Here is a 27,727-nt window from a genome sequence, read left to right on the forward strand (position 1 = left end):
AGGCTAGGCTGAGTTTATCCAATGGGGTATTGTGCAGAACAGATTCTAAAKCCCATCTTACTGTTCCTATTCCACAAGAGCTAGAAAACTAGGATAGTGATACTCCAATATACATATATTTCCCATATTTTGGCTAGTAGTTTTCTTTAGCGATGTGATTCACAATGGTTTACTCTGATGTGATCTGCAAATCTTACCCAAAGCAGACTCCAAAAATCCCAATGTTCTAGTGAGTCAGACTCTTGATATCAAGAGGGAGAAAAATACAGGATTTTAAGTTCTCTTTGGTGGTTTTAGTAATCACGTTGATCAAAGTATCATGATTCTCTATCTTTATTCATGCTGCACACTCCCCCCCCGCCATCAGCCATGTTATTCTTTCCTATTTTTCCCTCAATCTGTAAAAATTTGATAGTCCTACAACAGCTAAATTACCTCTGTTCATCATATTCATAGCAYATCCAACCACAGATATGTGCAAGATCCCAGGCAGCATGGACACAAGTCCAAAAAAAACCAAAAAAAAACCCAAAAAAAAAAACCAAAAACCACCCACAAATATCTATTACTGAACTGAAGAGCTGAAATTCCTTTGTTGCTGGATGATGGGGCTTCATACCTTGGAGTAGCTTGTCTTTGCAAGGGCAAGACATACAACACAAGCAAAAAAAAAAATCCAAAACCTAATGCTTGTAAAGCAGTCAGAGAAGGAAGTGTAACAAATGAGGTTTATCGCCAAGAAATTCAAAGAAATTCTAAATCCAGAACATCAAAACACAGTGTGGAGGTATCCCAAGGAGTATTTTCTCAGAAGCGTAACAACTGTGTGAAAAGTTGTGTCAAGCCAGAGGGAAGAAGCCCAAGAATCAATATAAAAYGGTGAAAAGTTTGGACATTAAGGAAAAGCTACAGATAAGGAACAGCAGATGGAGCTGTCGTGTAGCCAAAGTGCACTGCAGGAACACAGGGCTCTGCACGGGAGCTGTTGGGTCTTATGCAAAACTTTATTTAACCTTTCTTTACAGAACAGGTATGCAAACAGGCAATAAACCCCAGCAACTGTGTGAAGCACACTGTACAACTCAAATTAACCAGATATTTCTGTAGCTTTTTTCCTTAAGTCAGATATCATTAAGAGGGTGAACCAGAAAAGTATTTTCCCCATGCTTATGCAAAAGGAGTAAGATAAAAGCAAGGACTTTTACAACCAGACTTGGTTAGAACAGACCACAACAACAAAAAGAAAAAAAAAATCCGTCTAGTACACATTTAAAATATCTTAACTGCTGGTTAAAACAATGATATTGGTACACTAACATATATGTGTTTTTTCCAGTTAAAATGTTCATAATTACAATCGTGGCCAGGATGCCAGCAGTAAGTACAGGTGCCTGAGCAGTCCAACAAAATTTGGAAATTGGCCCTGCTTGGAATTGGTGGTTCGATGAGATGATGTGTGAAGTTCCCTTCTAAAATTAACTATTCTAGAATTAATGCAAACCAGTTACTCAGCCCAAAGTCCTAAGCTTCTGCAAACAGGACTGTCCAGCAAGTTTGGTAAAAAATAATAACACAGTCATCATCAGCAACAGAAATGTTTTACASATGAAAGTATGATCTACTGACACAAGAACAGCCATTCTCATACTAATAAAAGGAAGGATAAAATTAGAAAAAGCAGCACTGAAAGTCATAAATTATGAATAAGTTTTTAAGGGAAACTCTTGTCAGCTGAGGCAGGCAGGATGGCAAAGTGAGCAACAAAATTTCAGCTGCACATACAAAAACCTTTGTGAACACTGTTCAATTAAGAAAACCTCCTATCTTCCTGCACACTTTTGAGTCTCATAAAGCATTTGGGGAAAATAAAAACACATACAGCAGATGGCTTGAGAGGCAGACGGCCCTGATGGAAGACAGGAGCCACCACCCAAGGCACTGCTGCTGGGAACTGCACCCCMTGAGCTGGATGAAAAACATCAGTGGGAAGCACAAGGCATTGAGCCCACGAGCCTAATGGCAGCGCCAGACTGAAGCTCAAGTCAGCAGCTTTGACCCTTTAGCTCAGAGAAACTTTCTACAGAGAAGTGCAGCTCATCGGCTCAGGGTGAGGCACCTTCCCCGGAATGGTTTGCTGAACAAACTCACACTGGGAGGAGGGCCAAACCCCACCTTCGTGCCTTCTGTTTGAAATGTACAGCACCTTCCTCTCTACCTTATATRTGTACATGTACCATGTGCTTTTGTTGAGCTCTCAGAGATTACTTGTCTCAGGGTGTTTTTTTGTAATGTGCTTTTTCGTTATTTTAAATGTCCATTTAAAATAAAACAACCCACTCTGTCACATATCCCCCCTGGGGAAGAGACAAAAAAGGCACAACAGATGTTATTGTACAGATGTTAGTGTGCTTAATCTACTTCTGGAAATACTCAGGAACTCGGGCAATAAGTAGAGTACAAAGACAAAACAGGACATGTGGGCTAAAACCCACTTCCTTCTCAGCAGCACCTTAAGGTCATCAGAGACTACAGAGACAGGACAGCGAAGTCAAGCCTTTGCCAAAAAAAAAGACTATAACTCACAGGGAAGTTTCTAATCAAAAGCATCCAAAACCATTTGAAGTGGTAAATCAGCACCCCATGGTTTTATGCTTTTGGGTTTCTGGCAAGACTGTCAGCGTCTGAAAGCCTTTCTGTGATGCTTTGAATTTCAATCCTCTGTGATACCCCATTTGAGAAAAGAAAGCTATTTCATATGAAATCAAGCCAGTTGTTTTACTGGTGAGAAGCCAGAGGATTTTAAGAGTCATGCTTTACTTTCCGCATGTACATGGAGTTGTTTTGAGTGCTCATCCTGTCTGAATTATTTCCTGAGGACAGGAAGATACAGGATAGCCTGAGGATATTCTCCTGTGTGAATGGAAATGTGGACCTTAGCCTCCTTGGGATTTTACTAATGTGTTTCTATTCCTGCTTATATTCCTGATGGGCTGTAGGACTCCAGTTCAGTCAGCTGGCCCTATTAGTTCTGTTTCCTCTTATAATCTTTGCTTCCTCTATTCAAATTTTAAGTTCATGAGGGCAGGGACTTCCTTGTCATCTTTGTATAACACCATGTTCAAAAGGGGAGTGGGGGGGAGGAAGGGGCGGGTTTTGTTTTGTTCCACTACAAATAATTAAATATTCAAGGTCGCGAACACCACTGTAGCAGTAGAATACCACTGAGAAAATACAAATTCACACACTATTTAGTTCCTCRTAGCAGGGGAGACACAGAATAAGMAATGAATGCYAAGTAAAACTCAGTTTTAAATCAGRTCTCCCTGCCTGATGCTATTCTTGCTGCTTTGTTTCCTTCCATCACACATTTACGTGTATCACAGCCTGCCAGGACTGAGGCTTCATCCCACCAATATCTTGTATGATTCTCTGTCTCTGCTCACTTAGTGCAGAAAAGGGAGGAAAAAAATAGAAGAAAATCAGAGTTAGCTTTGTTTTATCTTGTTAATTTTAAATGCAAGGGATGAGGTGTTTTCCCTGTTTTCAAGGTTGGTACTTGTGCAAGGGACAGCAGAGACTGAAGACTTGCACTTCTCTGTTGAAATGCATCATGTGGTGCTCTGTGAAAGAGAAGGGAGATAGATGTAAATTGCGCCTTCTTGCATCAGGCCAGTAACCCAGTTGCGTAACCCACTAACTGGAAAGCCTTAGACATAAACACAAGAAATTTAAAAGAGATAGGATCATAGCTTAGAATAACAGAATTGCTTGGGCTGGAACAACACCTTTGAGTCCAGCCCTTAATCCAACACTGCAAAGGCCACCCCAAAWGCATGTCACCAAATGCCACATCCACACACCTTTTGAACACTTCCAGAGATGGCAATTCCACCACTTCCCTGGGCATCCTGTTCCAGTGTCTGATAACCCTTTCAGTAAAGATTTCCTGCTATCCAATCTAAATRTCCCCTGTTGCAACTTGAAATCATGTATTCTCATTCTATTGCTTGTTACTTMAGATTCAGAAACACACCTCACTACAATCTCCTTTCAGGAAGCTGCAGAGAAYATTAAGGTCTCTCCTCAGATTCCTCTTCTCCAGAATAAGCACCTCAGTTCCCTCAAACACTCCTCAGCATGTGCTCCAGACCCTTYCCCAGCTCCGTTGCCCTTCTCTGGACWMGCYCCARCCCCTCAATGTCTTTCCTGTAGTGAGGGGCCCARAAMTGAACACAGGATTTGAGGTGTGGCCTCACCAGTGCCGAGTACAGGGGCACAGTCACTGCCCTGGTCCTGCTGGCCACACCATTGCTGAYMCAGGCCAGGATGCCATTGGCCTTCATGGCCAGCTGGACACACCCKGGCTCATGTTCAGCTGCTGTTGACCMRCACTCCCAGATCCTTTWAYCCTMGGCAGCTTTCCAGCCATTCTTCCCCAAGCCGGTAGCACTGCTTGGGGTTGCTGTGACCCAAGGGCAGGACTGAGCACTTTGCCTTGTTSAACATCATACAGTTGGCCTCAGATCACGGATTCAGCCTGTCCAGATCCCTCTGCTGAGCCTTTCAGCCACGCAGAAGAGCAGCAGCTGGATTTAACACCACTCACCATCACTCTCCGGGCTTAGCTATCCAGCCAGTTTTCTACTCAGCAAAGAGTATGCTCATCCAAGCCAAGTGTGACTCAGTCACTGTCATTTTGCACAAGCTCCATAATTAAGATATTTTATTCACCAGATTTAATTTTATTTGTTAATCTGTCACATTTACCAAACCATACAGATAACAACAGACATGCTTTTTGACTATTTATTGTTTCCAACTTCTATTCAACTCTTGAGATGGTCTAGAGTAACTTAAAGAAAATTTTTCTTGACTTGTAATGAGCTTCAGAGCCAAATATGCCCCCAAAGCAAATGCAGGCTTAGGATCCTTGTAATAGAAAGAATTTGATTGCAACTGTGTCCTCAAGAATACACTGGCTTTTGACTAGGCACACAGGTTAGTGATAAACATGGCAGTGTTGCCTTACAGATGGACTTGATGATTTTAAAGGTCTTTTACAGCCTAAATGTGTATATGATTCTACACTTCATGTACCTTCCTGAAGCTTCTCTTATGCTGCAGAAATCACAGCACCTGCTTTTGTGATGCTGTTTAAGGAAGTCTGATTTTTAGCATTGATTTATCTCTTCTGTGATTAAAAGACATGGACAAGGAAAACCTCAGACAGGAACTCTGCCCCTGCCCTGAGTCACACAGTTTGGACAGGCACTGGAAAAGACCAAAGAACATTTAAACAGCTACAGGATATGCTGTAGGAAAGCACCAGGGTACTCAGGTCAGCCCTTGTTAGAAACAAACAGTACATGATGAAAGGTTATTTTTATGTCAGAAGCCCAACCAGCTAACGAGAACACAAACAAATGGATTTCAACTTCCACAAACCATTATTAGTTTTGTGCTGCAATTGAGTGTCCAGATTCTACTTACCAAATATGTTTGTGAAGTCCACACAAACACATTTAGGCTTTAATTACTTAGGTGTAAAATCTCCAGCAGACACAGTGAAGATGCTATTCCCTGTTAAAACTCCTCCATTTGGAAGGACAGGTACCACAGGCACCTCAACATTTTATGTCCCAGACTTGAGAGCCACAAAGCTCCAGCACAAGGGGGAGAATGGGCTACCAAGGCAAGAATTTCTTTAATCAGCTTTACTGCTGACTCTCCTTAACCACAGTCTCTATTCCCCTGACACCCAGCTCTTCTAAGAGCAATGAAGAGGCTTGCGCTGCTCAGAGTCCACCAGCTACACAACTCTGTAACAAATTACTGTGGCAATATACCCCAAATGTTCACACCATYTTTCCATTTCATACTTTCCATTCAAGCTATTATTTTCCTGGTGAAATTCTTCAACAGGACAAGGGATGGGGCAAGACACAGAGAACAATCAGGTCAGAGCTGTATGTCACAAGGTGTGATTTCACAAGGCTGAAAAAAGCACACAGATGCACTAAACCAGAAAGAACAAAGTTATCCTTGTGCAAGGTCTCTCAGACSCCTAACAGGCAAAGGCCACTAATTTTTTCCCTGTGCCTTCCAGATTGAATTACAAATCCATAACATTCAGAGGATTAACTTCAGAAGAGAGGAAAACAAAGGATGTGAGACACCAATATGTCACAGATTAAGCAGCATTGAAAGTATTCAATTTTTTTTAGGAGTGTCCTAAAGTTCTGTGTAGGACTAGTGGTTTAAACAAAAGAATTTACAAAGTTTCATCTTCTCTGATGAACACAGTTTTCATTTGAAAGGCTTCTCAATTTTTTAACGAAGACACAGGGCATAAATCACATCAGATCCAAGATAATATTTTTATTTAGTCAAATTAAATATTTAAACCAGATTTACCCCTACCCCAAAAAAGTCCAGAACTGTCCTCTTTGCTAAATACTTTTAAAAKGTTTAATTCAGGTTGAAATTGTTCTATTTCCCGTGTTTTCAGAGCTACAAATAAATTTGCTTTATCATTCTCCAGCCTTAGTTCAACCACTATTATTTGTATTTTGTTTTCTACTACTAATCCTAGAAAAGACAGAGGATCCAAGGAAGTAGAGATGAACAGTGATAGCAAACAGGAAATCTGTCCTGTCATCTATCCATATAATCTTCTAACTAGGCAGAGCACAGACAAAATGGCAGAAGCTCAGTGTAGGGATGGCAGTTTACCAGTATTAAAAGGCTGAGTATTTTACACRTGTCACTGTGGATCATGTATGTAAYGGCCACCAATTCTGATGAGCATCAAGGTGGCGGGAGAGAAAATTTCAGAAAACAAAGCATCAAAACAGAAGTTACTTCTACAGACCTGATGCAATAGCAAAAATACCRTGCAGCAACTGCTACTTTAGCAAGCTTGCAACACCAAGRAACAACATTTGCATGCATGCAGCRCTGCAAGATGTGGGTAGACAGGATRGGGAAACCAGCAGYRTTCAGGGAAATATCATCCACGGCTCCCTGGACCACCAAAGTGTCCATATCAGTAATCAGAGGGAAAAGACATCACGCATTATCACAGCTCCCGGCTATCCCATGCAGGTAGGCTTTTCAGTGAACCATCTCCTCTTCAGGACAGAGATTCACATCTCAAATTTCTCTCTACAAGCACCTTTTCCAGCTAATCTTCACATAATCACTTTGGCTTTCAGCCTGATACAAGGGTGAACTTGTACATAAACTGTATCTTGGCTGCAGAAGTGAATAATGGAGAAAGCTGTTACATCAATTTAAAGTTACAAACAACCGCCCGCAGGATCAGTGGTTTTGTTCTTTGCTCACTGTGTGTGTTTAGAAAAAAACCACACATAGCACACCTGACAGCAGCACTGTAACAGCACCAAATATCAGAAAGTACTACATGTATGCTAGAGCTGAACTAAAGCACAGGAAACAGCAACTAGAAATTTAAAATTTAAAACAAATTATCCCATTACACCACAGGCAAGGAGAATCTACTGACTGCACTTCAAAGAAATGCAATTCCCCTTCTTCTCTCTATGTTTAATTATCTGAATTGACAGGCCAGGTAAACAAAGAAATTAACCATTTTGCAAGTATTAGTAAGATGGCCCAGTACAGCCTGGTTTACCCCAGTAAATTTCTTATAAGGTTCACTGCTTTAGATATAAAAACCAAATATTACAGAATGTACAGAATTAAGGTATTCTATTTTTGAAGGCTTAAAATGAAATAATCAAAATGAAGGCTTAAAATGAAATAATCCGACTTCTGGTCTCTCACCAACTTGGTAAAATGCTACAAATTATCTGCACAATCTACAACAACTTCTTATGCTGATGGCTGGTATCGATCTTCTCAAAGTCAGATGAAGTAGCGGATACAGAACTCATTAGCATAAAATTTTATTTTGAGCTTTATTTTCCTCCGTATCTTCCCACCCAGTCTCCTCCATGAAAAAAAAAAAAAATCAGCTCTGAGACTGCTTGAACTGGTAAGAAGCTCATTGAAGTCAAATTCAATGAAGTTAATAGGAGTTCTCATGCACATCTGGTTTGTGAACAGCTTGCTACTTCAGCCACAGGCAGATCTGCGGATTGTGTTGTTCTTTAGACTTTCTTTAATTTAGACAGTCTATCAGAAATCTTTCAGTGGCCTATCAGAGCTTTTAATAATTAAAGCTAGTGAGATATGAAATGCTTACTTTCAATGAGGGAGTAGTGATCACTGATTTTTTTGAGTCACTAGTATTAACTGCTTACTTGAAGGAAGAGGTTGCAAGTTGTGAGGAAATTGTTTCCTGCTTAATTTGAGAAGCTGATGTCTGCATTGTGACCCCATAGATAAGTAGTGCATAAAAATAAAAATTCACTGACAAGCCTTAACAAGTACTTCCCCCTTTTCCTGTCCACTGAATAAGAGCTATTGTTTCTGCTTATGGACCTGGTTTATAGCTTAGAGTTCCCTTTTTAAATCACACTGTGAAATCAYAGAGTAAGAGCTGCCAAATACTCCTGTACTACTTGATGAGCAAAACATATACTCCAAGTAATTCACCTCAGAGACAAACATCAGCATCACTTCTWCTCTAAACCCCGGCACAACTTTTAATTGGTACCAAGGGGCTCTGTAAAAAGCACTTTGTTTTTTCCTTCACTAGAAGCTAGAAGTGCTATTGTATTATGGTGCCAGCCATGAAAAACAAACCCATCTTAACCATTCCCGACATCTGTTACTATTCTGAGACACCAACCTGAGTCACAATAAGATCCTAAATAAGATGCTAACCACAATTAAAAATTATAACCTCAACCAATCTCAGTGTCTTCCTAAGCAAGTTTTAGACCCATAATTGAATAATACTTCATTAGGTTTAAAAAACATTTATGTGTGACTGTTGTATACGTGTTTTTAGTGACACTCATTTACATAGATCAGTAAAAATTTCAAATACTGAAAAATGCTGAATTGGATAAAAGATACCTTGCTCCATAAATGTAAACCTCCTTCTTTTGAGTACAAAAGATGCAACATTTAAGAGCAAAACCACACCCTTAGTTTTGACTAATTCAATAAATTAAAACAATATTGTCATAAAAAGGTGAGCCAAGTTCTTCACCACATACTTCTTTACTCTGCACATTCATGAAGTAACCTGATAGAAGTCAAATTGGCTTTTGATGTAATTCTGATTTATAAGTAAAGCACAAAARTTATTTTATTCGCTTGCTTCCTCTTAAGAGATCCTCATTGTAAAACAGAAAGAATCATGTCTGAAAAAAATAGATACATATCTTCACTTCCTCTTTGCAGTCCTTCCCAACTCTTTGCCAACTTGAAACTTGCATTATAATTTTCACATTTTCCATCAGGGCTTTTATTTTCTATACTTCAGAATTTCCATCTATATCACAAAATAGGGCATTCAAAACACCTGATGCAGCCAGAAAGAATCAAATTGCATTACTTTTTAAACTTCATCACTTTGAAGCTTCAACATATCTTCCTTTTATATACACACAATATGAAGTGTGGATGCATTTCAGAGCACAAAGACTTGCATGTGAATTTACTATGAAATACTGACATAGGTGTGAAACCTAGGAAGTTATTAAATGCAATCAGAATCCTTCTTTTGGAAGGAGTGACACTATTGACATGCATTAGCTCAAAARAATCTGATTGAATGACCAGGCTCAGTAAGTTGCTGTACAAAAGTTAATTTGTACTTGTTACATTGGTTGTTAGACAAATTCGTTGCAGTTCACAACTGTGATTGAGGTGAGGGGTGCACCAGCACATTAAGTCTCACACAGCCACCAATTATCAAATGGAGTGAAGAGACACCACATCCACTCTCCTTTCTAAGATGACAGCTAATCACTGAGAAGCCTTCAAATATCAGGAAATTTAAGGCATCACCCTCTCAGCAGTACCGCACATAAAGCACCACAAGTTCTCAGGCTACGATTTTGGTAATGCTGGTACATGTGCTAAAGACAGAGATACACAGGTACAAGACAAGGGTTCCCAGAGGTCAGAACAGCTGCCTCACCCCAGACCCTCCACAGTACACTGTAAGATTATTTCTACTTGGCTCAAGAGAAGCAGATGGATGTTGGATGCCTCACTAAGTCATTCCAAGGAGTTTCAACTGTGGTCACAGACACAGCAGCTTACAAAGAAGCCATCGTGACAGCGGTGATCCAGATACAGCTCTGTACATTCCAGACAGCATTCTCTCTGTAAAGTTCCATTTTGGATGGATCRATTTAACACACAAATCACAACCAACCGCTTAGCAGGCAAGGAAATTACCACAGACTTGCCTACAAAAGTCACGTTGGTACATCAGAAAAGCTATGAAGGAGACCATCATCCCCTATATAGACAAAATTTGTTGATGTAATGATGTGGGTGATGGCAGAGCTTTTCCTTCAAGGGCCATCTACAATGCTAGGTCTGCATGAGGTACTTTTTTACTGGGGTAATTTCACTCATACATAGGAGGAGTAGAGGGCTGAAAGACATCAGTTACTTTTAAAGGGAGAGGACAACAAAAAAAAAATCACATCTCTGAGAAGGAATAATAGAAGATTTTTAATACATACACAGGTCAGCAAACAAGCTAAGATGCTAGGCACACTGACAAAGGCATTACTTGACTGATTTCTCAGAATTCTAGACTTTAGCCCCACGATCACACATGTCTGACACTTAAAATGGTAAACAGGAGGAAGTTTAATGCAAATGAACATTGAGCTGAACTCTGATCCTGTTATTTCTCCATTTTTACAAAAACAGACTTAAATGTCACTGATTCACAGTAAAAGCTGACACTAAACCCTCAAACAATGTTACACATCTATAGACTGGCATGTGCAAAGGTTCCAATGTGCAGCAATAATAAATTATTCACAGTGATCAAGAAGTAACTTTTCAAGCAACAAATAATGTGAGGAATCTATTTTCACTTTCAAAGTTTTCTTCCATAAAAGTATTAAATCTTTAGATATTCTATTTAAGAATAATTTTAACATTAATTGATATAAAAACATTTCTTTCACGACAGTAATATTTTGACATATTATAAAGGTTTTTTTACACTGAACACTTTTATATAAATTATTTCAACTTGTGGTGAAAACCACAAAGAGAAACAAGAACCAAAACAAGAACCTTGGCTAAGAAAGACTTCACAGCACGGAAGACAAGGGGATAATGCATGTTATAAGTAAATATAATGTAAATAATTAAACTTTAACAATCCTGAGAGGTGGCTAAGTCTCACCACACCTATTTAACATGTTAATCATAGCTTTTCTGTTGCCCTAAAGAATAATAATGTCATTACAAATTCCCAGACAACAGCACTGAGTGCATGTTTCATAAGRGCTGAATGCTATCAGTTCTACACACTGTGCCACTGATAGCGTGCCTTAATGTCCTCCATGTGATTAGAGCTCTCGTGCTACCCCTCTGTCTTCCAAGTGCCAGCAGCAACATTCAAATCTATGATGAATGCAAAAAAAGACATGAATATACACACCTCTCGCATTCCGTTCAATAATATTAGTAAGCCTCTGAACAAGAAAAGCAAGAATTTCAAGACCTGTGAATGGGCTCTTTCTTTTTGGCAGTCATTCCCAGCCAATATGATTTTGCTTGGGGAATGAGAGGAAGATAACATAGAAGAGACAGAAAGGAACAATATTTACAACAGGATGTTACTGTGAGTCTTACCTCCCTACCCCCAACACCTATCTACATCCCAAAATCCACAAATCTCAACTACACAGCAGCTGTGCTGCTTTAGGGGCAGCTGGATGCCTGTTTGTGCCTAGAGCTGAGCAGAAAAGCCAGGTGACACCACAGCCCCGGAAGGGGATGAGGACAGAGGTGTAACACCACAAAGGGTGGTTCAGACCAGGGCACAGAGTTAGGATTACTGATACTACGATAACAATGTGTAACAACCAGTGTGTCACAACAATTACAGTTAATTACACCACTACCACAGGTGCGATATCCTGGCCAATGCTGGCCACACACTGCASAAGGTATCTGCAGTATGTACACAAAATAAGCTCCTGGGCTGTTAAAGAAGTTAAKGCAGGGACACAAATCTCAAATCATTACCTGAGTGAACATTAGGCAGAGATGTTTCCAAGGCACAGGAATTCCATGATTTATGGAAGGAGATYCCTTGAACAAGAGCATTCGCAAACCAGTAACACTGTCTGAAGTAAATCTCAGTGGATGGAATTCTCACTAAAACCATTCCCAATCTATCTCTCACCTCAAATGACAGGGACCTTGAAGCTAAAATTATTCTGTAGCTTCAGGATAATCTTACAAGGATTATCTGTTTTCTTAACATGTATTCTCTCTGTCAGTGTAATCTTCCCATTTTGACCTCTCTGTCACCACTTCACCTTGTACAAAGCTTAAACTAAACAGGAGATATTCAATCCACGTATCATCCCAGATGCCTGGCCACAAGTTGCGCCAAGAGAGGTTTAGATAGTATAGTAACAAAAAAGTATTCACTGATGCAGTTATCAAGCCTTGGAAGGCTGCCCAGGGAATGTCAAATTAGCAACCCTGGAAGTGYTCAAGAGAGTAGTAGACATRGCATKTGGGGACATCGTTTAGGGGTGCACTCAGCAGTACTAGGTTAATRGYTGGACTCGATGATCTTAAAGTCTTCTCCAACCTAAATGATTCCATGCCTGTGAATTAAACACCTTCTCCTTCCCACCCCTCCCTATGTAGACATGGGCACGAAATTCAGATACATGCTACAAACCTGATTCTAAACAAACCAAGAGAATACTAGAAAAACATCCTCTTCCCTTACTATGCGTCCGAGCAATAAGAGCCATTGCCTCCCCTTCGAAACCCAGGTACAGAACAGTTGACGATGCAGACTTCTCGACACACTAAAGGGACAGGTGACTATGTTTATGGAAATCTATGAACAAGGGGGGGGACGTGTCAAATCTTATGCAAGGAAATTACACCAGTACTTAAAGACAACACTACAGAGCTCTCCATTCTGTCCACATCCCATGGATTTGACAACAAAGTGCTGGAGGAGACAGAATGACAAAGCTCCAGTTAGTAGCAGAAACCTGTTCCATATTCCATACAGGGGAAAGCGTCCCAGCCCACGGCCGGAGAAAACGTGAAATTAGATGATCTTTAAGGTCCCCGATTCCGTTAATCAAACAAACAAACAAACAGAAAAATCACCCAACTGCTCTTTGCGAATGCGATCAGGGTACAGCCGCGGAGCGCTGCGCAGCATGTGCGGGAACACGGACTCCAGGGCTAGGACAGGGTGCACGGAGACAAAAAGAGCAGACCTTACCTGACACTTTAAATARCCGCACTTAACTGGAATACTCAAGGCTTGGAACATTTTACCAAAGGGAACCAGTACTGGGTGTTTTTTTTTTAAAAACTGCGAATAGTGCTGTCCTACCTGTGGCTCAAGTGAGGCTAACGACAGCGGAAAATGTCCCCTAATTCCCCACGAAAATTCCCTCCCTCCACACCCGGGTCCCACCTGCTGGGTCAGGTAGCGCGTCAGGTAGGGGCCAACTGGCGGTGGGGCGCTCCGGCGAAAGCGGAGAGGGGAGGGCAGGGCGCTGGCCACGCCGAGGAGCGGCAGCAACAGGAGGAGCCGCAGCATGGCCGCGGCCGGGCAGGAACAGGAGCAGGAACAGGAGCAGCCAGACGAGAAGGAGCCGCAGCACTGATGGCCCCGGCGCTTTATAGGGGCCCGGGGCTGCCCGGCGGGAGCGGCGGCACTCTGGGGGCGGGGCCAGCCCCACACGTGTAGGGGCGGGCCCTGAGCAGCGGCGCCTTGCGATTGGCTGTCGCTCGGAGGTGAGCTCGCGCGCCTCTCCGCGGTTGGCTGCGCTGGCTTCCATAGGTGTTTCGGCCGCGCGGCCTCGCGCGGGGAGGCGGCGATTGGCTGCTCGGGGCACGTGACCCGCCCGTCCCCCCGCTCCGTGCCGTGCCGGGGCGCGGCCGACATTCACATTCTCGCTTTCCGATTGTGCGAGCGGGGCCGCGCTCYCTCCGCTCTGCCTGGCGACTGGCTGAGCGCCGCCCCGTCCCGCCCCCGTGGCGGCCCTCAGCAGCCGCACTTCCGCCCTTCCGCCCCGCCCTCAGGCCAGGCCGCGCCGGGGCAGCAGTGGGGGTCCGCCCGGTCTCCGGCCTAAAGGCACGGAGCGCAGCCCGCGCCCGGGTGAGTCGGACCGGACCGGACCGGCCGCTCGCTGTCGGCCTCGGGGGTGAAAACTGGGGTGTGAGATGTGTTAACGACTCGTGCTGTGCTTTTCCTTACGGAGAGGGCGCAGCAGCGGGATCAGCAGAGGGCTCCAGGCACCGACAGGACCCGCGCTGGCAGCCGGTCTGCTGAAAGGCAGCGAGCGCGGCAGGAGCACCTGTGATTCTATGTGATTCCCCGGCCGGGCGCTCAGGTTTGGGTTGTTTTGTTTATTACGAAAAGTTCAAGTAAAACRTCTGTTCTTGCTGTCATTTTTCTTTCTGCGTCCAGATAGCGAATTCTGTATTCATCCTAAGAGAAATAGAGATATGGGTCTTAAGTCTGTAATCACTTGCCAGAGCCCCTGTGAGTAGTTGCACGCTGTGCCTTATCTCCCGTATTTCAGTTGAGTACTTGCAGTGTTCTGTGTTTTCCGGAGTGTGGGTTTGGGTTTTTTTTTTGTTTTTTTTTTGTTTGTTTTATTTGTATTTCTGTGCTTTTTAATTACTTTCAAAAGTGCAGATAACAAAATCCATGTCAGCTTTGTTTCTATAGTTCTGAGTTGAAAGCAGGCGGGAATGTGAAGCACCTGCTAGTTTCTCTATGCCCACCTTTTTGGGCAATAAAAAAATCAGACTTAACTCTATTACTCTTTTTCTATATATTGTTGTGTCTTGYATTTACTTTTTGCTGTTATCTTGTACAAACAAAATTGTTTCTTTTTGGCAAATGTTGAAAGCATGCACCATTTAATATTCTGAGGAAATGAGTCTCTGTTGATATGTGCATTCTGAAGAGATTTTTTTTTCTCATTTTGGTTGGCCCTCTGTTAAAGCTTTTCCCTTTCCCTTACTCTGTTTTCCAGAGATTGGGAACATTGGGATTTTTTTTTATTAACTCTGAGCTACTTGGGCTGATGAGTTAAATCATGTTTTTCTGGTTCTCAACATTACACATCTTATTTTTACCAAAATGTTGAGCAAGGTGTCCCAAAGGGCAAAACCTGTAAGTTTAACCTTCTGGTGGCAAAATATGAACAAAACATCATTGTTGATCACTGAATGGGGATGTTTTTTAACCTGTAAAAGCCATACTTTAGTCTCCTTTATCTCTTTCGTCTTTTGCCTCTCTCAGAGGGTTTTAGGATAAAGATGTGGAATTTGATTCCTGTTCTGAGTTCATTCTGCAGTTTATAGCAAAGAGAGATTTATATTTAGCCATGGCTGTGATAAAAGGAACTCTTTGATTTGAGGTTTTGAATGGGGCTTCAAGCAACTTGGTCTAGGAGAAGGTGTCCCTGCCCACGGCAGGTGGGCTGGAACTAGAGGATGTTTAAGGTCCTTTCAACCCAGACCGTTTTGAGATTCTATGATTGTTTTCTACGTGTTTCCAGCATCTGCTGAGAAAAAGGTTGACTGTCTAAAATAGGGGAAATTTCCTAAAACTTGATGTTTTGGGCAGTATCAGATGTTTTGGTATCATAAAGGCAAAATAAATCAGCGRGAAAGTAATACTGAATAAAAATAAATTAATTCCTATTTGCTTAATGTTTAGTTCATCATTTGTTTATCAAATCCATACAGCCTCTGTTGAAATCAGTGGTAAACACCTGGAGCTACCCCTTTATCTCAAAGAGCATGATATAAGAGCAGGAATAGTTGCTATTATGAGACTTTTTCAAGATTTTCTGAGTATCCTTTCCAAGCCATTGGTGTTGAGGCCTTTGCAGAATTACAAGTGCAGAATCATTTCCGTTTTTAACCCTATGTTGTGATTTCATTATAAATTAAGGAAAATAATTAGAAAGCAATTTGCTGCACTACTGTGCCCAAGGATAGTTTTAATAAAGGTTCCTAAATGCAAGTGAGAATTTGCATGATCTGTCTGCAATGGTGTGCAAATGCCATGAACAGTTCCTTCTTATTACCTAACTTCATCAGTTTTTTTTTTTCTTTTTAAAGATTTAATTAATATAATTTCTATTTTCAAACAGAGATCATAATTTCCTGAAGACTGCTGTTCAAAATGTTAAAATAACCCAACTGAAATCAGTTAATGTTAACATCTCATAAACTGAGAACTCTTTGAACCATTTTGACTTACTCATTTCAGGTTATGCTGTGGGCACATGAATAGCATGCAGAGCCTCTTGGCTGCCTCTGTGATTTCCATCCAGAATTCCTGCTTCATCTATCCTGCCTGTCAAAACTGCTTTTCTCGTCTGATACTGGACTCCAGGAGGTATGTCCTGTTTTGGGGATWATTTTCTAATTTCCATAAACTCGGGAATCTCTGTTAGCTGAACACCAAACAAAGTGGTGAAAATCCAGCCRTTGTAGAAATAAGTGCTAATTTCAGATCTTATTGTTACTTATCATTGTTTGGATCTCTGTATTCTAGCAGCAGCTTGGAGGTCATTATGGCTCAAGAGTTCTCTTATGTTCGGTACTATGTGGTATCAATGAATGGTTTAGCAGAATAAATAATGTGTGATAAAGCTTCCAAGTGCATCCCCTGCAGTCCACTCAGTCCCTCAGTGCTGTTCCTAAGTTGGAGGACATTAAAAACCCCTCCAAATAAAATCCTGATTTTTTTTTCATCTCATTCTATTATGTGCATTGCACCTGGTAGTCCTAGATGACTCTTTACTGAGTGCATGTCTAGAAATGTATGAGCTTTCCTTTTAAATTGCAGTGTTGGGTAAAATCTCTGACACAGAARAACAGTAAATCAATGAATGTCAGCACTAAATGGAAGGAGCTGACTTTGTAAAGCWAGGATATCTGTTGGTTCAAATGCTGAAGTACAAGATAACAGTGCTGTTTCCTGATTTGTTTTTTTAAACCTAGGTATCTATACTCAAGCTGCAGGAAGCAAAATCCCAAAACYGAATGAAATGTGAAAAAAATTAGTGCAGGGAATTCAAAATTACCATCTAACGGTCTCTCAAAGCCCAGTGTCCTTTCTAGTTTCACAACAGACTAGCATTTAATAAATCAGTAAAAGAAGCCAGAGGCATTCTGTCATAAAACAGACAGGCTCTGAGCCTTTGGTAAGATTAATGCTCAAGGTGTGAAGAATAAGAAAAAAGCTCTTAATAGCTTTTTATGGAATATTTGATACATTATAGTAGTAATACATATGGTTGCAGATAAGTTCTTACCTCAGCACTGATTAACAGAAGTCCGTGCATTCAATYTTTTTTATCTTTTTACTGTCTTTTGTCAGGTTCAACTGTCTGAAATGTGGCTGCACAGGTGAAGCTAAAGATGCAAGCTACAGATATAGATTGTCCCTAAAGATTGCTGACACTAATGATTTGTTTGACATCACTGTTTTTGGAAGTTGCTTAGATCCATTCTTTGGGGTCACTGCAGAAAATCTGCAGAGGTAAGGAATAGATTGTCTGACCATATAGCTGCTGCTATTTATTCAGCCTAAAAAAATTGAAATGTGGGAAGTAACTGTTAAAGTGCTCCCTTCCARCATTTCCTTGGYACCCATCACCTTGAGAAAATRCTGAAGTTTGTTTCTTCCTGAAATYTTGATGTTTTGAGATGGSTTACTTCTAGGTAGTAGAAGAAATCCTCCACTTGTCTATTGAAGGCAGCTACTACCAGTTAGGTGARCTTCACTGTTTGGTTGGTTTGGCTTCTTGCTCATGTCCTTTTTCCTTTCTTTGAGATGATTGAATTTCCTTTGTTTACATAAGCTGGCTTTTCCAGATAGAGCCCCTAAGTTTTCTGTTTTAACAGTTTGAATGYACCTTGTGATTTATCAATATGAACAAATTTTTTGAAGAAAGAAGGGATTTTTAAGAAAGTCCATTAGTCCTCAGAACTTGACCACCCACATTATAGGCTTCAGATTTTCTGAAATGTGAAACTGCCAGGRTGGGATATTCAGATAAATTCTCTGCTTCTTTCTCTAGTCTGTTGTTTTCCAATGCCTTGTGTTATCACTGGCTCAAAGATGAACACTTTTTTAATGCCATAATAACAACACTAATAACGTGCTCATGACAGGCATTCTGCCCTACACTGCTGTACTGCTGTCAGCTGTGAAGAGCAGTTATGTCCATGTCTTTTATGGATACTGCTGTGCTGTAAAGGCCTGGGCAGGAAGGATGTGCAAGGAATAGCATATTGATAGCACTATTCACTCACTGTGTTGGCCGAAAAATCACAACATGGGGAACACCTGTAAGTCATGTATGTATTAAATCTGTTCAGAGTGGTTGTTTTGTTTATCTCACTAACAGATTAGGTGAACTAAAGAATTGAACTTACAGGTTCATGATTTCCTGTTTTCATTCTATGTTTAGTTGAAGCTACCACAAAATCTCCTCCTTAGCATGTGTCCTCACTAGTACTGTACTAGGGATGAAATGCTGTGCATGATTTCCTGTGTTGGTCCAATAYTTCTGTATGTTTTTATTCAAGGTATATTCAAGACTTCAATCAGCTGTCAGGAGAAAGAAACACAGAGTCATCTACAAGAGCGTTAGTTCAAGCAGTGGAAACATGTTTCATTGGAAAAAGGTTTATATTTGGAGTGAAGGTAACTTTTAATCCACATTACTGTCTTTTAATGAGTTTTTGTAGCCAGTTAGAGGGTGTAGACTGAGTTACCAAAGCTTCACGTACAACATCTTTTAGGAATTTGAGAAAATTTAAGTCTAGGACATGAGAAGGATTCCGCTTCTTTTCCCCAAGACTCCTGTGGGGTTTTTTTAATGGGTCACATCCAAAAATCATCTTGAATGGCAGTAGTCAGCTTCACAGCTTGTCAGGRTGCTTTTCAGAGATCCTGAGCAGTGCCAGCTCCTGTGCATATCAGTAACAGCTTSGAGTCTGTAAAAAAGCTATGTACGGTTGGAGCAAGAAACACTGTCTTTGCAAGCACTGCCCTACCTTTCCCCTGCTGTGTAGTCTCCTAGTGTCTGAAATGTAAGGAGAAGCACATCTCCTTGTGACATTTTAATATTTCTGGATTTAAGAGCATTTTTTTCATGTTGTTAAAAGTACAGCTGTTCAACATCTGTATCAGTGGATTTTTTATGTATTTAACACATAACATAACATTTGAAATGCTAGTTCTTAGCAATATTTCTATAGAAACAGTCTTCTAGGTTCTCTCCAAGTAGTGCTTATGTGAGTCATTCATATTATAAAATCTGTGAACTAAAYCCTACCTGTCAGGTGTTTTGCCTCTCCCATAGATACAGTGAARTTTGTATCTGAACTGAGATTTTTCCTGATGTACAGTATCTAAGTAATGGAAGCTGGAGGACTTAATGGATTAACTCCACTTACCTACAACCCTTGATCAGGTCTGTGGGCCTGATGCCTTGACAAATATAACTAATCCTAGATATCACCAGCCTTGTGGCTGCTCCTGCACGCACAAGGGCTGAACACACATTTGAAGACTGTTCAGCCCTTGGCTGTATTTCTGTATAGTTGTGTTAAGCTGTGTATACGGTTGTACCCTCCCAGATAATACTCAGAATCAGCATAACACACATTTTTAAGACTTACCTAGAAGGGTGTTGTCCTTGGCTGACAGCCTTCAGCCTCAATCCTTGCACAGACTCAGGAGGAGGAGGGTTGTTGGACATAACTATATCKGCTTTTTGGCCTCTCTGGTTTTCCCAGACTTTGAGGGGGCAGATAGGAAAGGGTATATCCACTTCTTAAAATATTAGCTAATTCCTCCTCCRCTTAATGTCATTTTTCACCTGTAATTTCTGTGTAGAGAGCAGCACATATTATAAAGAATTGCAGCTGAAGCTCCTTTGAAGCACTGCTTTCTAAAAAAATTTTAGCAGATAAAGGTTGTCACTTATTTCCCTTTCACAGATGTAGTGCACAGAAAGTTCCATGCTGGCTTTGGTAGCTGAGCTGCCAAGTCAAGTGTCTGGTACCAGTTATTTGCTTCAAGTGCTGCCCAGTGCCTCCTGGATAAAAGAAAAGCACTGGCCTTAGGCAGCCAGCCATTCATACTGAACTGTATTGGAGGAAGCCCGGAAACATCTAGCGCCCTAAAGGGAGGAAGAAATTTTCTGTGCAGTCCTTTCTCAGAGTTCTTGGTTGTTTTTCCAGCTCCAAAACTCTGTAATTGCAACAAGCAAAGAACCTCTCACTGTGATGCCCTTTATAGCCCTTGCCAGGGCTTATTTCCCAGGGACTGCCTTGTGTGACAGACTGTTTTGTATTCTCTTCCCTGCAGATCCTGACAAAAATGAGACCCAAATTTCGCCTGACTAAAAGACATGTGTTAATTTTTTTTTCTCTAAGTTGGTTGGTTTTTTGTTTTCTTTCCCAACCCAGGGTTATGCAAAGGAAGATGGAAGGCATTCTGCTGCCAGCAGCATCTTGCAGAAGTGTTCCAGAATTAACACAAGTACGAAAAGCCTTGTAGCATGCCAGATCTTCCTGCCAAATGCTGCTGTTACTGGCTTTACTGTTATCAGTTACTTAGATCGTCTCCTGCAGTCGGCAAAATTCAGGAGCTGTAATAACAGCTCATATTTACCTGATGTGTCATCAACTCCCATAGATGAGCCTCTCAGTGAGCTCAGCAGCTTGTCTAGCCTGAGCAGGARCTCCTGTTTTGTTCAGTCTAGTGGCAAGGAAAGTTTTTTAGGGGGCTGGCAGCAATCCTTCAGTCTGACTTCATCTGTTGCTTGGGTAACAGCGGAAGACTTTCCCACTCTGGAAGTGAGAAAGCTGRTGAGTGAACAGCATGAACAAGAGGAGAGGCCTGTCTCTGCAGAACTGAGCAGTGTAAGCCTCAACAATCAAACTCTTGAGGACTCACAGTTTCTCATCTCTTCTGTGAAGGAAGGGGATAAAGAGAAGGATAATGAATCAAGTTCACAGCTCAGTTGGACTAACGGTGTCTCTGCAACTGATAAATTGGAGAGACAATCCTCTTCAAACACCGAATGTTCACATCAAAACAGTTCCAAGTTGTTACAACATCCCTTGGAATCTGAGGTAAAAAACATTTACCCAAAAACTAATAGTAGAAATTATTGTTACCCAGAAAAATCCCACCACTCCCTTGTTTGTACAAGAGATGCCTCAGCTCCTAATCACGTAAAAGTAGCTGAAGTGTCTCAGATGGACTCTATGTTTTGGGAAGAGCTCCCATTCTCAGAAAGCCTAAATCAATTGTTAGCCAGGATAGAGGATGGCAGGAGTGTTGTAACATCACCCAGCCTTGATGCAGGCAAACATGTCCTTCAAAGTAGCAAGTTGGGTGTAAATCTTAACAAATTGTATCCCAGGCAAGCGCCAGATGTATTGTCTGCAGCGAGCATCTCAGGGAGGCTGTTGCTATCAGCAGAGAATGATAGCTGGGAGAACATAGTGTGTGCTCATCTTCAGTCAAATCCGAACCCTCTGAGTGAGATACCACAATGTGAGTCTTCCCCTGATGATTTATCTTCAACCCTCAAGGAATGTGAAGTATCCTCACTAGTTACACCAGARACTTCTGTTTCTCAGAGCAGATGTGTGCAGTCCAAAGCAGCAAATAGTGACATTGCAAATTCATCTTGGTCTGTGGTTAGGCTTCATGGAGAAACCTCCTGTTTAAAAAGGAGCAAGACAGCCGTGTGTGTGCATTCTGCATGTGAAAATGGTTTAACTGGTTGTGRAAATAAAGAAAATTATTCTTCTACACCAAGCCACAGAAAAGATCTTACACTCACAGGGGCCCAGGTCTCTGATCCACCAACTCCCAGCAATGCAAGAAGGATATATAAAAGAGAATTAAAGCCATTGACAGAGCTGTCAGATAATACCTTCAGAACTGTTACTAGGAAAGAGCTGCAGTGGAATAACATCATCTCTGAAGGCAGCTACAATGCTTCTGCTGATCTCTTTGATGCAAGTGTAAGAGCGGTAGCAAAACCTGTGGAATTCTTAAATAAATCATGTGATTCTTTAATACAGGTGGATAGTTTGACAGAGAAGATCACAGCTGAATCAGTGCTCTCTCCTGGAGGTGTTCCTTGTAACAGCTCAAAACTGATCTCATCCCTACACAGGTCTCATGCTTTTAGCAAGCACAGTACACCTGTAACTTACTCCTTTTGCGATTCAGAATGCAGTTCAGTTTGCGCTCAGGACTTTGTTCCTTATTCACAGTCAACTCCTATGGCTAAACCTCTGCAGAAACTGTGGCCTGTTGGGGAAAGAAGCTCTTTTGTTGCCATCTTCACTCCTAAAAATCCCACTAAAATCCATCCCAAACGCAAGCGATCTAGGTCTTCCTTTCAGAACACACTGCTGCAGCAGCTTACTGGCAAGTTAGCGAAACGTGGGAGGCCAAGGAACAAGGAAGATAAAGAATGTGGTAGCTTTACTTCTCAGCAATTCCTTAATAGCCAACTGCCTGCCAGCTTGGAGGAGTGGATCCCTCCATCKTCAAACAAAAAGCTGAAACCAACGGTGTCTTTAAATTTAAAAACAACTAGCTGGGCTGCTGACTTGCAATCCACCTGTRGGCACTCAGGCAGGAACCCTATTTCTGAAAGCAGAAAGAACAGTGAAAATGATGACAATCTCATCCAAAATGAGATTTTAAGCCCTGGGGATAGAGCCAGGATTCTAACAACTCCTGTATTTGCAGGTGTCACCAAAACCYCACCTTTAAATAATACAGTCCTGAAAACGTATTCCCCTTCAGAAGCCAAGAATTGCCTCTCACATGGAAACTATTCAGGAGTTGTTGGACAGTTGGAAGGGCCAACTGCCTGGTCTCCTGTGCTATTCTTCTAAGCACAGATGCCTTTTTCCAATAAGCCAAAATACTAAAAAAACTACATTTCTATGCTGTGTTCTTTTTTATTTTTTTTTTTTTAATTTTGGGAAGGAGCCAGTTGAAGAAAAGAGCTATTTAACAGTTAAATTGTTTATACACCTATTGCTAAAAGGAATTATGTTTATATTTTGAGACCTGTGTACTATAGAGATGAAGGAAATCAGAATCTGCAGTTACTATATTTTATTGGAAATTGATTAGGAGGAGCAATAAACACTTTTATAAATGTGTGAGTATTGAATAGAACTCACTTGATAAATACAAGTCGTTTAAGTGTTTTAATGTTCACTATTGTCTTTTCATCACAAGAGCAGCAATGGAGTTCATGTCCACTCCAGATTCTTGCTTGATGACTCTCTGGGGAAAAGGCCCAAGTTTTCATCGAAGATTTGATGGTGCCTTGTATTGGAGCCTATTTGGGATCCTGTGACAGCCTTGAGCTGGGTGAAGGGGGCCATCCTGAGAGCTTGGTAGCAGCTCCCAGTTTTCCTGTAGGCTTTTTCAAGTTAAGGACTGCTAGTGGTAGATTCCTGGCACTGGCTTTCCTCATTGCTTTAAGGTCTTCCATGTCCCCCAACCCAAATTAGGATCATTGAACAGAGAAATCTTGTATCTGCTGCTGTAAGCTTGTCAGATCCTACAGAAGGATTTGGGAATCTGGTGGCACAGGATCTGAGCAGCCTGAAAATGATGACATTCTGTTGCAAATGAGTGTTTTTAAGGCCATAGTGTGGCCCAAGGGGGTAGAGGGGATGTGCCACTATGCTTAGAGTACCAGAAACAGACCTAAAAGTACCTGCTGTGATTTTTTTTTTCTTTTGAGTTATAAAATGAATATGCCTCATTTATATTGTGACTCGTGACAGGGAGGGGTTACTTGGTTCCTTCTCAGCTACAAGGTGAATGTTTTTACCTTCCTGTGTTTGAGACCTCATATAATTTCTACAGCACCTACTTAAGCCTCACTGTTCAGAAGAGTTTTGTGTCTCATCATGCAAGGAAAAAAATTGTATCAATTCTGATGTCYAAAGGGCTTTCAGGTTGTAAAGACATCACTTCTGCCTTAGGAAACCTGAGAGRCAGAAGTTGCTGGACGTTAGGGGAGTATCAGACAAGTGAAAAGGTATCATTTGGTACTGATCTCGTTCTTGTGCATTTTGCTTACTCATTGATTGTTGGAGTCAGGGATAGAAGGGCTTCTTGTGCCTTGAAAGCCTGAAAYACTTGTTTACCTCACAGTCCCTTGGTCCCACAGGGGTGCCTCAGTGGGGCATCCACACAGACCAGTAGGCAGGACCTTCCTAAGGCAGCCAACAGAAACCATGTTTGGGGTGGATGGAAAAAACACACCTTTGGAATTTGAGGTGTAATCTTTGCGTGGCTTCATATGTCTTCTACAAAATAATTATATACCTGCTCATTAATTTCAGGAAACAGGAATGAGGGCATTTACTTTCACCACCTTGTTCCTTATTCATGATTTTTAACATGGATCACCATCACAGAACATACAGGTAAACTTTTTTAGTTTCTCAGTCTGTAAGTTCTGCACCTTCTAATCAAATGCATTTCCCTTCGAGGGATTGGAGAGAGAAGAGATGTGGAATCAAACAAGCTTCTCCTGTGGCTGARCAGGGTATAAATGAGGTGCAGCCTCTCCTGCCGAAGGTGCAGATGTGCTGAGACTGCAGGCATTCCTGCAGGCCAACCCAAAAAGTTCCACATGGCTATGCAGCAGGTCTGCACAGGTAAATTCCCTGTACAAAGAAGCTTTTCCAAGTCAGCATTGGTTGGCTTGGCTATTTTTCTCACTCCTTATTTATAGTTGAGTGAGGCACAGGCTCACAGACTTGCCTGACATTGAGAGGACATGCAGCACAGCTCTGAAAGAGCTTAACCAGCAAACCATCTCTTGCTGTCCCCAACAAGATACTCAAGCACACCACAAAAGTTCTTCCTGGTGTTTAAGGATCCTGCAACAGCAGGTGGCAGTGGAAAGAGGTGCAAGATTTCTTCTGACAGGTCCAAGCCTAGATTCCTGCAGTCCCTGAGCCCTAGACATAAACAGCAGAAAAAGGATCATCTTCTTATGGCAAAGGAGGTCAGGAAAAGAGCAGAATAAACATCACCATTTTAAACAATGTTTAATTCATAAGCTGATGATGTTTTAAAACAGAGGGGAAATTTAGGTTAGATATGCCGAAAAAATTCTTCACTGTGAGAGTGGTGAGGCMCTGGCACRGTTGCCCAGAGAAGGTGTAGATGCCCCATCCCTGGCAGTGTTCAAGGCCAGGTTGGATGGGGCTCTGAGCAACCTGGGATACTGGAAAGTGTCCCTGCCCATGGCAGGAGGACTGGAAGAAGATCTTTAAGGTCCCTTGCAACACAAACCATCCTGTGGCTCTGTGACCAAGGGAACCACAGGCACCTGCCTGCGAATGGAGCCACTTGCTAAGTGCAGTGCCAGTGACAGCGCTGTTGCAGAATGTGGCAGGGCTCTGCTGTAAGGGACACAGTTCCTGTAAAAGGCTTCCTGGCACAGCCAAAGGGACATGAGAGTAATAGCAGAAACCATATGGGCTTTGCAAGCTGCTGCTGAGTTGCCCAGCTGAGCTTTAGCCCTGCAAATCAGCGCACCAAAACTGCACCAGGGCTGCTTAGTCAGGGTAGCACAGGGCCAGGATGAGACCMAGTGAAAAGGCCTGGGCTTGTGCCTGCATTTACCAGTGCTGTGTCTGTTGAAAAGATTCATTTATTGTAAATAAAATCCTACTTGAGAAACCCTTGGGGCAAGTGGAAAAGGAGTAAGAAGTATTGCCTGCCTAGAAATAAGATCRTGTGTAGCTTATGTAGAAGAAATGAAGGGAAAAACAGCATTACTCATGCCCAAATTAGTGAGCATAGGGAAGGCAAGACAGAAAAGGTTTTAACGCATCATAACGCTTGAAACTAGTTTTTTGTACTTCAGCACATTATAGGATACTGAAGTTATCACTGGCTTTTTAAGTGATGAACAGGACAGACATCCACTCTGTCACCAGGAGTTAGACCTGATCCAAGTGAGATGCCAGAGACTTGATGCAGCTAGCTCTGAAACACTGCCAGAGCTTCTACAGCATATACCTGACAGCATCTTGACATGAAATGTTTGGTCCAGCATGAGTGATTTTATTCAGCAGACAATTCACTCACATACTATAGTAAGTGATAGCTTGGYGCAGGCTGATGTGATTATAATTATAAGCTTGTACAAAAAGACTAGAGCTCAGRATGTTTAATTCTGAAGGTAATAAAACTCCTGAAAATGCACACTGGGTTTGTGATTGATTCCCTATGCATATAAATCCATAAATCAAGACTAGATTTTAAATTAGGCAGGACTGTCTGTGCCATACCATTGAAATTAAAGCAGGACACAGATCTGTGCTTTGTGCATGAGGACTGTACACAAGGGGAGAGCAGAGAGTATTGTTGTGTGACAGGCCCCTGTCAGCAAGATGACATCTTCCGGGCAGAGCTCCCCACATGCTSGGTGTGGAAACTTTGACCATGAGAGGATGGAAGGGAGGCAGCAAGGCAATAAAAGCTCTCTTGCTCTTGTCCTGCAGTCAGTCAGTCTTCTGTTTCTTCCCTTTAGCAGCTTGTTCCCTCTTTGCAGGGAGGGTTTGTGTGCTCACATTCCTTTCCCCCTCGGCAAAGCCTGGCACAGGCTCTGCCCTTGCTGCTACACCTGCTGAACAAGAAGGTTGCACACCCCACTGGTTCCATGCTCCTTGCAGGAAAAGCTGCTGTTCTTCATCTGCCCCTYGCTTGGTCTCTTTTCTCCAGACTTCGTCCCCAAAAGCAACACACTCCAGCCCTCCTCTCTTTCAGTAAATACTCACTTCCTAAATGCTCTGAGCATCTGAAGGATGTTTCCTTCCTCTCCTTTTGCCTCCTTCCTACCTAGAAGCACACAGGGACTTTTCCCTATCCAAATTCCTCTCTGTTCTCTCACTGACTCAAATTGCCAGCTTCCTGGGGAAGGAAGAGCAGATGGTCCAGCCCTCATGTCAGACATTTACCAAGGAAGGAACTTCAAGGTCAGTGGAAAAGGCAATAAAAAGACACATGGTGTCTTCAAGCTTCACAGCTCGTTTCTCAGTGCAAGTGCTAGCAGGAGTCATCTTTGATGTGGAGCAGAGCACAGAGGAGGAAGCCTGGTCCCCAGAATGAGTCAGAGCASAAACCTGATATATTTACCAAAAGACAAAACGCTTAAAATGGGAGATCTTGTCTAAAAGGATTCTAGGCCTTGAGGAAGGCAGGTCATTGGAGAACTCCAATGGAGTTCAATGAGARGGAAAACAGCAAGTTGAAGGCTGAACAGAAGGAATAGCATAAAAAAAAAGTGACTGGGTTAAAGAATGAAAGACGACTGAAGCATCCAACCATCATCGAACATTTATCCTACACCAATCCAGCATCTTACTAGGACAAGAGTTTAACCTGCCACAGGTTTGCAAGAGCARTGAGTGGATGGTGCCTCTGTCAAAGGCCCCCCTCTAGTGCCTGATGCTGGCATTTCTTTGACATTYCAAAGTAATTTCT

General features: G+C 41.9%; 2 protein-coding genes across 2 annotated transcripts in view; one reads left to right on the plus strand and one right to left on the minus strand.

The window, feature by feature from the left end:
- Nucleotides 1-13,752, minus strand: part of PRCP (prolylcarboxypeptidase) — a 30,283-nt gene extending 16,531 nt beyond the window's left edge. Inside the window, exon 1 of the mRNA XM_057364033.1 lies at nt 13,595-13,752. Within this exon, the coding sequence (XP_057220016.1) occupies nt 13,595-13,720 (126 nt within the window). The 5' untranslated portion in view covers nt 13,721-13,752. The remainder of the gene's footprint in view (nt 1-13,594) is intronic.
- A 411-nt stretch (nt 13,753-14,163) lies between these two features.
- On the plus strand, nt 14,164-26,421 carry DDIAS (DNA damage induced apoptosis suppressor). The gene is made up of 5 exons (XM_057364034.1): nt 14,164-14,516; nt 16,415-16,543; nt 17,531-17,692; nt 18,745-18,862; nt 20,635-26,421. Exons 2-5 carry the CDS (start codon nt 16,431-16,433, stop codon nt 23,092-23,094), a joined length of 2,853 nt encoding a protein of 950 aa, XP_057220017.1. The 5' UTR covers nt 14,164-14,516; nt 16,415-16,430; the 3' UTR covers nt 23,095-26,421.
- The last annotated feature ends 1,306 nt before the right edge of the window (nt 26,422-27,727 follow it).

Source organism: Malurus melanocephalus, unplaced genomic scaffold (assembly GCF_030028575.1).
Source record: "Malurus melanocephalus ecotype Western Australia unplaced genomic scaffold, MMel_1.1 scaffold_34, whole genome shotgun sequence".
NCBI lineage: Eukaryota > Metazoa > Chordata > Aves > Passeriformes > Maluridae > Malurus > Malurus melanocephalus.